Below are 12779 nucleotides of genomic sequence, written 5' to 3'. Positions count from 1 at the left end.
CCGTTTTCTCTCGTAAAAGTCCGCGGATTCTGCATTGGCGTCAACACTTACAGAAGTGGAGAATCCAGCCCATAGTGTCAGAGAGGTTTACAGCACAGTAAAGGGCCATTTGGCCCAGCGATTCTGCCCCACTCTCCAAATGAGCCTCATGACTTAGTACCATTCCCCTGCCTTTTCCTCGTACCCCTGCACATTGTTTCTATTTAAATAAACATCTAATTCCCTCTTAAATACCTCAATTGAATCTGCCTCCACCACACTTCCAGGCAGCACATTCCAGACCCAAACCACTCGCTGTGTGAAAAAGTTTTTTCTCACATCACATTTGCTTCTTTTGTAAATCACGTTAAATCTGCGTCCTCTCGTTCTCGATCCTTTTACAAGCAGCAACAGTTTCTCCCCATTTACTCTGTCCAGCCTCCTCATGATTTTGAACATCTCTATCCTCAGAACTAGGTTTTTAATTCCTGGAACCATTCTTAGAAGCCTCTTCTGCACTCTCTGCAATGTGTTCACATCCTTCCTATAGTGTGGTGTCACTGTACAAAGGTTGGTACTAGACTAAGGATAAAAGCCCACGCACGTCACGTGACTCCGTTCTTAAAGAGACGTTGCACATAAGCACAGCAACTCACATATATAACAACCCTCCTCCTTTACTTCTCAGCTCCAACACAATTTATTTTAACATGGTGAGGTTTCCCTATTAAGGGGGTCTCATGGGATTCTTCTGTTTGGGGGGTCTCTGGGGGGGGTCTGGTAGAGGAGGGGTGGGCAGGTAGTGCATTGTTGGGGGGGGGGAGGTTGGTCCTTGGATAAACTTTGGGGTCAACACCCTTAAGGAGTTACCCCTTTGCCCCCCCCCCCCCGTGTGGTCCACCACATCAGCGTTATGTTTGGTGAGATCTGTAGTAATCCCTGCCCATTCCCAGCCCGGGGGACCGGAGACTCACACAGTGCTGGAGAATATGGTGCCAGGCCTGCTAAATGGATTCAAATGGGTTATTAAGATCCATTTGCATTCATTTACAATCTCCCACTGGCACGCGGGCATGAAACTCAATGTTTGGATTGGCGCCCGCTGATGCCCGGCTGATCCCCATCTTTTGAGTCTCCGCCCATCTGGAAACGCACTCTGGGTGTCCCGAGACGGAGAATTAGCTCTTTCGTTCTTCTCGAGCTTAGGATCTATTTTCAGGTCCTCCAGTAGATGCCTCCACCCTGGAAGGCGTTACAGTCTCTTTTTCCGAGGAAGACTAGTGGTAGAAGGTGCTTCTGATGCAATCTCTTCTTGTGTACATGGTCTTGAAGCTACACAGTCAGGTGGGTCGGAGACCATTACCCCTTGAGGTAGTTCTGGCACTGGCGCACTAATGTGAGTTGGCAATAATTGATTGGCATGGCGTCTCTACACAGGTTTGTCTGTCGTTTGGACTGTGTAAGATCTGTTTGAGCCAATGCTATCGCAGGGACTCACTTTTCACTAGTGGTAGGGCTGCGTGTTAAGAATTGTTCTTCTTGTTGACCCAAGCGATTCATTGAGTTACTTTCTCGTCTCTTGATCTGTGACTGGTGGTTTCGCTCTGCCATGTCAGATGTCTTCTCTGGCAAGAGTAAGTCAAAGGTAGCCCTCAGCTTCCTTTTCATCAATGGTAAAGCTGGGGAGCTTTGTGTAGTTGCAACTGTCGGATTCCAGTATGCTTCTAACCACTTGTTCACGTGGAGATTAGATGAATCTTGGTCTTTTGAAGCCTTGAGTGCGCTTTTCAAGGATTTACTTTTACTAATGGGGCAGCACGGTAGCACAAGTGCATAGCACTGTGGCTTCGCAGTGCCAGGGTCCCGGGTTCGATTCCCCACTGGGTCACTGTCTGTGCATAGTCTGCACGTTCTCCCCGTGTCTGCGTGGGTTTCCTCCGGGTGCTCCGGTTTTCTCCCACAGTCCAAAGACGTGCAGGTTAGGTGGATTGGTCATGCTAAATTGCCTTTAGTGACCAAAAAGGTTAGGAGGGGTTATTGGGTTACAGGGATAGGGTGGAAGTGATAGCTTAAGTGAGTCGGTGCAGACTCGATGGGCTGAATGACCTCCTACTGCACTGTATGTTCTATGTTCTATGTTCAATATCCTGATCCCACCTTCCACTACATGTCCCTTGATCCCTTTAGCCCCAAGAGCTATATCTCATTCCTTCTTGAAATCACCCAACGTTTTGGCCTCAACTACTTTCTGAGGTAGTGAATTCCACAGATTCACTACTCTCTGGATGAAGAAGTTTCTCCTCACCTCATACTTATCCTCAAACTATGACCTCTAGTTCTGAATTCCCCCACCATCTGGACCATTCTTCCTGAATCTACCCTGTCTAATCCTGTTGGAAGTTTGCAAGTTTCAATGAGATCCCCGCTCCCTCTTCTAAACTCCAATGAATATAATCCTAACCAATTTAGACTGTCCTCATATGACCATCCCGCCATCCCAGCAATCTGCCTGGTATCAGACTGACGGTATTTGATCTCGTGGGAATTTGCAGATAGTATTGAAGGCCATTGTTGGAGTCTACTTGCAGCCAATGAAAGGATATCTTTGTGTGGCCCAGAAATAGCTGTGAAGGACCTGTGGTCCGTTGACAGTGTGAAGGGACGACCGTACAGGTATTGGTCAAATTTCTGTGCACCAAATATACCAAAAATACACCAGTACACCCAGTGCCTCTTCCTCCAACTAAGCATGGTTAGATTCTGCACTTGTTAACGTACAAGATGCAAAAGCTATTGGTCCTTTCTTCCCCTGAAGGTAGTGTATGTGACACCATCGTTCCCACAGCGTACAATGAAGCATCACAGGCAAGTTGTAATGGGAACTTCAGATTGAAATGTAACAACACTTCTGAATCCTTCACTGCTTCTTTGGCTGATTGATCTGCTTTTTCACATTCTGGTGACCATTGCCATGTCTGTTTTGCACACATATGTAGCACTTATACGCCCAGATCCAACAGTTTCTGAAACTTTTCAGAGTTTAACCCCTTATTTTATAGACTCTCTTATGTTCTTCCGACTAAAATGCATCACCTCACATAGATTCCAAATACAAGTGGGAACAGGAGAGAGGGTGAAGGTGGTTCTCGGGGTGAAGATTGAGGAAGAGTGTGAAGGAGTGGGGGAGGAAATTTGATGGCAATTGAGGGGAAGTGGGTGTGAGGGTGGATTGACAGAGAGTCAGAGTGAGTACGAGGGAAGTGATGGGGAGTGACAGGGAATGAGTGGACAGCAGATAGGGGAGTGCAGAGTGGATGGGACGGCCCAGAGGTAATTGGGTTGTAGTGTGCTGCGTGTGGGAGGGAGGTATTTTCTGCTGTTCAGTGAGAGGCTGGGGTCACACTGGCTGTGTTTTGTCCTCCTAATCTCTTCATTTCTCTCTCTCTCTCTCTCTCTCTGTCTCCCACGCTCATTCATCTGACTGGCTGGGTCCAAACTGACAACAAACGCAGCAAGTATGTGACTGTCAATCCATTCAACATTTGGAAATGTGCTGGGGGGGGGAGCGGATGGGTGGGCGTGCGGTCGGAGGGAGGTGACATGGGTGGGGGAGGGTCGGTGTGTGAGGATGCTTAGTGTGTGGGTGGGGAGTTCAGTCGGTGAGTGGGGGGGATGGTTGATGTATGGGTGGGGGAGGGTCAGTGTAATGGTGGGGGGAGGGTCGTGTGTATGGATGGGGGAGGGTCGTGTGTGGGCGGGGGAATCTGTGTGGGGTGATCGGTGTGTGGGTGGGGAGTTCAGTCGGTGGGTGGGCAGGGGTGGTGGGTGAGCAGGGGTGAGTCTATGGGTGGGGGGTGAGTTTGTGTGTGGGTCGGTGGAGGGTCTGTGCGGGTGTGGGGGCATATGTTTGTGGGGGAGGGTTTGTGTGGTTGGGAGAGGGTCTATGTGGGTGGGGGTTGTTTATTTGACCAATCTAGTTTGTTCTTGTAGGTTCATCTTTGAAAATATTGGGAATAAGAGAGTTTTGACCATTAACCACTGCTCATTGGCTGATGATGCAGCCTATCAGTGTGTACTCGGAGAGGAGAAGAGCATCACCGAACTCTTTGTGCGAGGTAACCAGACGCTGATCCTTGAACCCTGATCCCTGACCCCCACCCCTACTCTAATCCTGGCTCCCATTGTAGTCTGGCCACTTGCAAGGATATGGCATTGTAGTATAGCAGCTAATTCCTGGGAGGGGCCCTCTTTCTGGAAGAGCGACTCTTTCTGGGAAGGAAGAGTTCTCTCTTGGGAGGAGGATCTGTTCCATTAGCATTCTCTCAATCTGAGAGGGAGGGTCCCTCTGGAGTGGGAGAGTCTCTGTGGATGGGGAGTGTCTCACTGCATGGGGGAGGGTCTCACTGCATGGGGGAGGGTCTCTCTGGATGGGGGAGGGTCTCTCTGGATGGGGGAGGGTCTCTCTGGATGGGGGAGGGTCTCTCTGGAGTGGGAGAGTCCCTCTGGATGGGGGAGGGTCTCACTGCATGGAGAGGGTCTCTCTGGATGGGGGAGGGTCTCTCTGGATGGGGGAGGGTCTCTCTGGATAGGGGAGGGTCTCTCTGTATGGGGAGGATCTCTCTGGAGGGGGGAGGGTCTCACTGCATGGGGAGGGTCTCACTGCATGGGGAGGGTCTCTCTGGATGGGGAGGGTCTCTCTGGATAGGGGAGGGTCTCTCTGGATGGGGGAGGGTCTCTCTGGATAGGGGAGGGTCTCTCTGTATGGGGAGGATCTCTCTGGATGGGGGAGGGTCTCACTGCATGGGGAGGGTCTCTCTGGATGGGGAGGGTCTCTCTGGAGTGGGAGAGTCCCTCTGGATGGGGGAGGGTCTCACTGCATGGAGAGGGTCTCTCTGCATCGGGGAGGGACTCTCTTGATGGGGGAGAGTCTGCATCGGGGAGGGTCTCTCTGGATGGGGAGAGTCTCTCTGCATCGGGGAGGGTCTCTCTGGATAGGGAGGGTCTTTTTGCATCAGGGAAGGTTGTTCAGCATCGAGGAGAAACTCTGCATGTGGACTGAATATGAGATGTTGAGGGATTCGTAACAAGAAGGGCTGAGTGTAATGAGGGGGGGGTCTGTTGCTATGGGGAGGGGCTCGCAGTGTCAATGCTAACACGCTTTCCTTTATTATGATAGAGCCCCCAGTGCTGATCATTCAGCCCCTTGAGGATCAGATGGTGATGGTGGGCGAGAGAGTGGAGTTTGAGCTGGAGGTATCTGAGGAAGGGGCTCTCGTTAAATGGTAAGAAGCCCATTAAAGAGAGGTGGTGGCGTAGTTGTATTGTCACTTTATTGGTGACCCAGTGACCCAGGATAATGATCTGGGTCCCGGGTTCGAATCCCACCACGGCAAATGGTGGAATTTAAACTCAACAAAATATCTGGAATTAAAATTCTAATTATGACCATGAAACCATTGTAGATTGTCGTAAAAACCCATCTGGTTCACTAATGTCCTCTAGGGAAGGAAATCAGCCATCCTTGCGTGGTCTGGCCTACATGTGACTCCAGACCCACAGCAATGTGGTTGACTCTTCAATGCTCTCTGAAATTGCCCAGCAAGCCACTCAGTTGTATTAAACCGCTACAAAAACACAAAAAAGAAATGAAAGCGGGACAGACTGCCCGGCATTAAACCAGGCACTGGAAACGACAACGGCAAACCCAGCCCTTTCCACCCTGCAAAGTTCTCCTAACTGTTTGCTCTTTGCGGTTGGGGGGTTAAACTAAAATAGCAGGGGGTTGGAAGGAGTAGTGGAGGAGGAAACAAGGACAAAAACAAAAGACCAAAAGGGGAACAAGAAAAGTGATAGACAGAGAAACCAAGGGCCAGATTCAAAACGGGCCACAGTCAAAAATATTGGCAGCGAAACAAATAATGTTAAAAAGACGAGCTTAAAGGCTTTATGCCTTAACGCGTGGAGCATTCGCAATAACGTGGATGGACTAATTGCGCAAATAGACGTAAACGGGTATGATATAATCGAGATTCCAGAGACATGGCTGGAGGGTGACCAGAGATGGGAACTGATCATCCAGGGGTAATCAGTATTTAGGAAGACAGACAAAATGGAAAAGGCGGTGGAGTGGCAGTGCCGGTTAAAGAGGAAATTAACGCAACGGTGAGGACGTATATCAGCTCTGACAATGTGGAATCTGTATGGATAGAGCTGAGAAACACCAAGGGGCAAAAAACATTAGTGGGCTTCGTATATAGACCCCCAAACTCTAGTCGTGATGTTGGGAATGGCATTAAACAGGGAATTAGAGATGCAGGTGATAAAGGAACATCTATAACTATGGCTGATTTTAAACTACATCGAGATTGGGCAAATCAAATTAACCACAATATGTCGAGGAGGAATTCTTGGAGTGTATGCGGGGAGTAGGAGGACTCTGCAGCAGAGTGTAGTGATATTCAGATATCAATATACATGATCAATGTATGTAAATGTAGGACAGTCATTTCACACTAGATACCAGATTAGACAGTCAGATACTATAAGAACTGGTTTCCCACCTTTTCTCAGTCAGATGATGATGAAGATGACAAGATGATATCAGAACAGTGAAAAGCAAGACATAGAATAGCGAGAGTGAGAGAAGTTAGAACTAGTTTGTTATAATAGTGGATAGTTATACTGTATTGTACGTTAATTCTTTATTGTTAGTTTAGTATTGAGTAAAAGGACTCAGTTTATTATTTTATTACTCATTAAATAGTTCATCTTTCAACAAGAAGACTATTGGTCATTTTATCATCCTGGTGGATTCAAGAGTAATATATATATATTTTAGATAAGTCATCATTTATAATATAACACAGTGGACCCTACCCCAGAGGGACAGGAAGCAGCCGGTGAGGATGGAGAGCTCACTGCCCAACAGGCCGACAAGGAGGTAGGAAGGAGGCACCGCATGAGGCCTCATGTGTTCCGGCACCGCCCGTCATTCGAGGACCTGCCAGACCGGGCATGCCGTCGAAGACTCCGGCTGAGCAGGGAGACAGTGCGGCATATCTGCCAGATCATGGAGCACCTTGTTTCAGGAGAATGGGAGAGGACACCCGCTCCTGGTGGCTGTCAAGGTGACGGTCACCCTGAATCTTTACACCACGGAGTCCTTCCAGGCAGTGAGTGTGGACCTGTCCGGGATCTCACAGAGCTCAGTGCACAGGTATATCCGTGCTGTCCCAGCGGCCATGTATGCCCAGGTGGAGCAAAACATCAATTTTAATGTGTCCCGAGCCAACCAGGATGCCTGGGAAGCGGGGGTTCGCTGCCATTTCCCAGTTGCCCCAGGTCCAGCATGTTCCCCTTCGAGCATCTGCAGATGACAGTCGGTTTTCACAAACCGAAAGGGGAAACACTCGATGAATGTGCAGGTAGTTTATAAACATCAGCTGTGCATCTTGCACGTCTGCGCCCGATACCCGTGCGGTTTGCACAATGCCTTCGTCCTGGCACGCTCGGCGATTTCGGCTCTCTTCAAAGCCCCCCACCCCCACCTGGGGGTTGGCGCCCAGATGACAGATGTTCTCTGCTGCTGTCATGGCTGATGACACCTATCCAGAGGCCACAGACTGATGCGGAGGCCCGCTACAATGATGCCCATGCCGCGACCAGGAGCGTAATCAAGCGGTGCTTCGGCATCCTTAAGATGCAGCTCCTTAAAATGGACCACTCTGGAGGGGCCCTCCATTACAGTGCTAGGAGGGTCTCCAACATCATGGTGGCCTGCTGTGTCCTCCACAACATCATGCATTAGTAGGGCGATGTGCTGAAGGCGGAGGATGATGAATGCCAGACACGGAAGGCCACACAATGTGTTCACCTGGGCCGACGCACATGGGACGCTCTAATCACCTCTAGGTTTGTTAAGTAATGGGTTAAGAGACATTGCAATTAATTGTCTCATTTATGTTAAGTATCCATTAATTGACACTGATATGTAAAGCGGCTTCAGGTGGCCTCTGGCAGGTGATGTATAGGGAGAGTTTTGTGCAAAGGCTGTTGGAATGAAATAAATGTGTGTTTGTGAAAAAGGAACAGAACTTTAGACTCTTCATATCACAGCAACTAAAATGTCTAACAAGGTTCACTGATTAGAAGCCCTGGACAGCAGCATGGACACCCCCCGCAACCCCCCCCGCCCCTTCACCCCCACCCAACCCCGGGCAACCATCCACTCCAATGAACATGCCCTTGCATCCCCACCCCACCTCCCACTTGCAACCCTCTCCGTGATTCCTACCTGCCACACTACGAGGTGGGGCCCTGGGTTGGCAGTAACAGAAGGTAAGGACCATGGGGTGGAGGATGATGACAACCCGCTCTGCGATGAGCTCTAGTGCTCCGCATTGTTTGGCAACATCTGACTCCTGCCCATAGTAGCATTTTCCAGTGTCCACCTGGGTGATCCATACATGCGAACTGGTCATTCCTTACCCTCTCCCACCAAATCCCTGGGGTGACGGATGGGGGGATGGGGGTGGGGCATGGAAGCGGTGAGCGCTGGCTCTTCTGGGGTCCATGGCCCAAGCCCCACCCTAACTTTCCATCCAGCAACCTCCTCCCCCCCCCCCCCCCGCATCCCCTCTGCAGCCAGCCCAGCCCATCCTCTCACCCTTCTGACAGAGCACCGAAGCAGGTTGTAAGGTAGTGAACATGTTTATTGTGAAAGCATATATACTCAGATAAGTGCTTGAGTCCCTATCGCTATCTTCTGTGCCAATTTAACTGGTGTCTAACTTTGAGGCCTTATGGGCCAGACGGCACATCAGGAGTGGAGGCAGCCTGCTGTGATTCCCGCCCTGCGACCTGGTCCCCTTTGGCACAGTGGTATACAGTGTGGAGGGAGTTGCCCTGGGAGTCCTCAACATCGACTCTGCACCCCATGAAGTCAAATGACAGCAGCTCCATCACAGGCAAGGGAACCTCCTGCTGATTACCAGGTACCGGCCACCATCAGCTGATGAATCAGTACTCCTCCATGTTGAACACCTCTTGGAAGAAGCACTGAGGGTGGCAAGGACGCAGAATATGCTCTGTGTGGGGGGCTCCATTGTCCATCACCCAGAGTGGCTCATTAGTCTCACCACAGACCGAGCTGGCCGGGTCCTAAAGCTGCTAGACTGGAACTGCAGCAGGTGGTGAGGGAACCAACAAGAGGGAAAAACATACTTGACCTCATCCTCACCAATCTGCCTACTGCAGATCCATCTGTCCATGACCGTATCGGTAGAAGTGACACCGCACAGTCCTTGTGGAGATAAAGTTCCGTCTTCACATTAAGGATACCCTCCAGTGTGTTGTGCGCCACCACCACCGTACTAATGTGATAGACTTCAAACAGATATAGCAAGTGGTGGGCAATTAAACAACTCACTGGAGGAGGAGGCTCCACAAATATCCCTGCAAATCTGTGCAAAAGACAAGACTGAGGCATTTGCAACAATCTTCAGCCAGATGTGCCGAGTGGGTGATGAATCTCGGTCTCCTCCAGAGGTCTCCAGCATCGCAGATGTCCGTCTTCAGCAAATACGATTCACTCCATGTGAAGAAACTGCTGAAGGCACTGGATACTGCAAAGGCTATGGGCCCTTGCAATATGCCCCCTGGTGACTGAGCCCTCCACCCTGGGAAAGAGTGCCTGCCCATCCACTCTATCCATAATCTTGTAGACCTCTATCAGGTCACCCCTCAACCTCCGTCTTTCTAATGAAAACAGTCCGAGTCTATTCAGCCTCTCCACATAGCTAACACCCTCCAGGCCTGGCAACATCCTGGTAAACCTCCTCAGCACCCTCTCTAAAGCCTCCACATTCTTCTGGTAGTGTGGCGACCAGAATTGTGCGTAATATTCCAAGTGCAGCCGTACCAAGGTTTAGACTTGCCAGTTTTTATACTCGATGCCCCGTCCAATGAAGGCAAGCATTCCGTATGCTTTCTTGACTACCTTGTCCACTTGTGTTGCCACCTTCAAAGATGTATGGACCTGCACGCCCATATCATGGGAAGGCAATGACCATTTCCTACAAGAGAGAATCTAACCATCGCCTCTTGACATTTAATGGAATTACCTTCGCTGAATCCCCCACAATTAACATCCTGGGGGTTACCATTGATCAGAAACTGAACTGGACTAGCCATATTAATAGTCAGACATTACAAACCTGTCACACAGCAGTGAGAGCAGCACAGTCAGACGGTCCAAACCTGTCACACCGCAGTTAGAGTAGTACAGTCAGACAGTCCAAACCTGTCACAGAGCAGTGAGAGCAGTACACTCAGACATTACAAACCTGTCACACAGCAGCATGAGCAGTACAGCCAGAGAGTCCAAACCTGTCACAGAGCAGTGAGAGCAGTACAGTCAGACATTACAAACCTGTCGCACAGTAGTGAGAGCAGTACAGTTAGAGAGTCCAAACCTGTCACACTGCAGTTAGCGCAGTACAGTCAGACATTACAAACCTGTCACAATTGAATGAGAACAGTGCAGTCAGACAGTCCAAACCTGTCACAATGCAGCTAGAGCAGTACAGTCAGACCTTAAAAATGATCACACTGCAGTAAGAGCAGTACATATAGATGTTACAAACTGGTCACACTATGTTTAGAGTGGCACAGTCAGCCATTACAGACCGGTCGCACTGCAGTTAGAGCAGTACAGTCAGATATTGCAAATCTGTCGCATAACATCGAGAGGAGTACAGTCAAACATTACAAACTTGTCACAATGAATGCTCGTAGTATTCGGAATAAGGTAAATGAGTTGATCGTGAATGACTATGATTTAGTGGTCATTACTGAAACATGGTTAAAGGATGGTCACGACTGGGAGTTAAATATCCGAGGGTATCACACTATTCAGAAGGACAGAGTGGATGGTAAGGGAGGTGGTGTAGCTCTGTTATATAAGGATGACATCTGGGCAATAGTAAGAGATGACATCGGTGCTATGGAGGTTAAGGTTGAATCCATTTGGGTGGAAATCAGGAATAGTAAGGCAAAAAAGTCACTGATAGGAGTAGTCGATAGGCCACCAAATAGTAACATTATGGTGGGGCAGGCAATAAACAAAAAAATAACTGAATCATGTAGAAATGGTACAGCAATTATCATGGGGGATTTTAATCTACATGTCGATTGGTTTAACCAGGTCGGTCTAGGCAGCTTTGAGGAGGGGTTTATAGAATATATCCACGATAGTTTCCTAGAACAGTATGTAATGGAACCTACGAGTGAACAAGCAGTCCTAGATCTGGTCCTGTGTAATGAGACAGGATTGATTAATGATCTCATAGTTAGGGATCCTCTCGGAAGGAGCGATCACAATATGGTGGAATTTAAAATACAGATGGAGGGTGAGAAGGTAAAATCAAACACTAGTGCTTTGTGCTTAAACAAAGGAGATTACAATGGGATGAGAGAAGAGCTAGCTAAGGTAGACTGGGAGCAAAGACTTTATGATGAAACAGTTGAGGAACAGTGGAGTACCTTCCAAGCGATTTTTCACAGTGCTCAGCAAAGGTTGATACCAACAAAAAGGAAGGACGGTAGAAAGATCGAAAATCGACCGTGGATATTTAAGGAAATAAGGGAGAGTATCAAATTGAAGGAAAAAGCATACAAAGTGGCAAAGCTAGTGGGAGACTAGAGGACTAGGAAATCTTTAGGGGGCAACAGAAAGCTACTAAAAAAACGATAAAGAAGAGTAAGATAGATTATGAGAGTAAACTTGCTCAGAATATAAAAACAGATAGTGAAGGTTTCTACAAATATATAAAACAAAAAAGAGTGGCTAAGGTAAATATTGGCCCTTTAGAGGATGAGAAGGGAGATTTAATAATGGGAGATGAGGAAATGGCTGAGGAACTGAACAGGTTTTTTGCGTCGGTCTTCACAGTGGAAGACACAAATAACATGCCAGTGACTGATGGAAATGAGACTATGACAGGTGAGGACCTTGAGATGATTGTTATCACTAAGGAGGTAGTGATGGGCAAGCTAATGGGGCTAAAGGTAGACAAGTCTCCTGGCCCTGATGGAATGCATCCCAGAGTGCTAAAAGAGATGGCTAGGGAAATTGCAAATGCACTAGTGATAATTTACCAAAATTCACTAGACTCTGGGGTGGTCCCGGCGAATTGGAAATTAGCACACGTGACACCACTGTTTAAAAAAGTGGGTAGGCAGAAAGCGGGTAATTATAGGCCAGTTAGCTTAACTTCGGTAGTAGGGAAGATGCTGGAATCTATCATCAAGGAAGAAATAGCAAGGCATCTGGATGGAAATTGTCCCATTGGGCAGATGCAGCATGGGTTCATAAAGGGCAGGTCGTGCCTAACTAATTTAGTGGAATTTTTTGAGGACATTACCAGTGCGGTAGATAACGGGGAGCCAATGGATGTGGTATATCTGGATTTCCAGAAAGCTTTTGACAAGGTGCCACATAAAAGGTTGCTGCATAAGATAAAGATGCATGGCATTAAGGGTAAAGTAGTAGCATGGATAGAGGATTGGTTAATCAATAGAAAGCAAAGAATGGGGATTAATGGGTGTTTCTCTGGTTGGCAATCAGTAGCTAGTGGTGTCCCTCAGGGATCAGTGTTGGGCCCACAATTGTTCACAATTTACATAGATGATTTGGAGTTGGGGACCAAGTGCAATGTGTCCAAGTTTACAGATGACACTAAGATGAGTGGTAAAGCAAAAAGTGCAGAGGATACCGGAAGTCTGCAGAGGGATTTGGATAG

The 12779-nt window shown here is 48.4% G+C and overlaps 1 protein-coding gene across 1 annotated transcript in view; it reads left to right on the top strand.

Annotated features, from left to right (window-relative positions):
• LOC140430933 (myosin-binding protein C, cardiac-type-like) overlaps positions 1 to 12779 on the top strand; it is a 249902-nt gene that overhangs the window by 106324 nt on the left and 130799 nt on the right. The window contains exons 13-15 of the mRNA XM_072518761.1: positions 1615 to 1617; positions 3970 to 4094; positions 5156 to 5261. Coding sequence (XP_072374862.1) covers positions 1615 to 1617; positions 3970 to 4094; positions 5156 to 5261 — 234 coding nt within the window. The remainder of the gene's footprint in view (positions 1 to 1614; positions 1618 to 3969; positions 4095 to 5155; positions 5262 to 12779) is intronic.

Source organism: Scyliorhinus torazame, chromosome 10 (assembly GCF_047496885.1).
Source record: "Scyliorhinus torazame isolate Kashiwa2021f chromosome 10, sScyTor2.1, whole genome shotgun sequence".
Lineage (NCBI taxonomy): Eukaryota > Metazoa > Chordata > Chondrichthyes > Carcharhiniformes > Scyliorhinidae > Scyliorhinus > Scyliorhinus torazame.
This window is presented reverse-complemented; position numbering and strand designations above follow the sequence as displayed.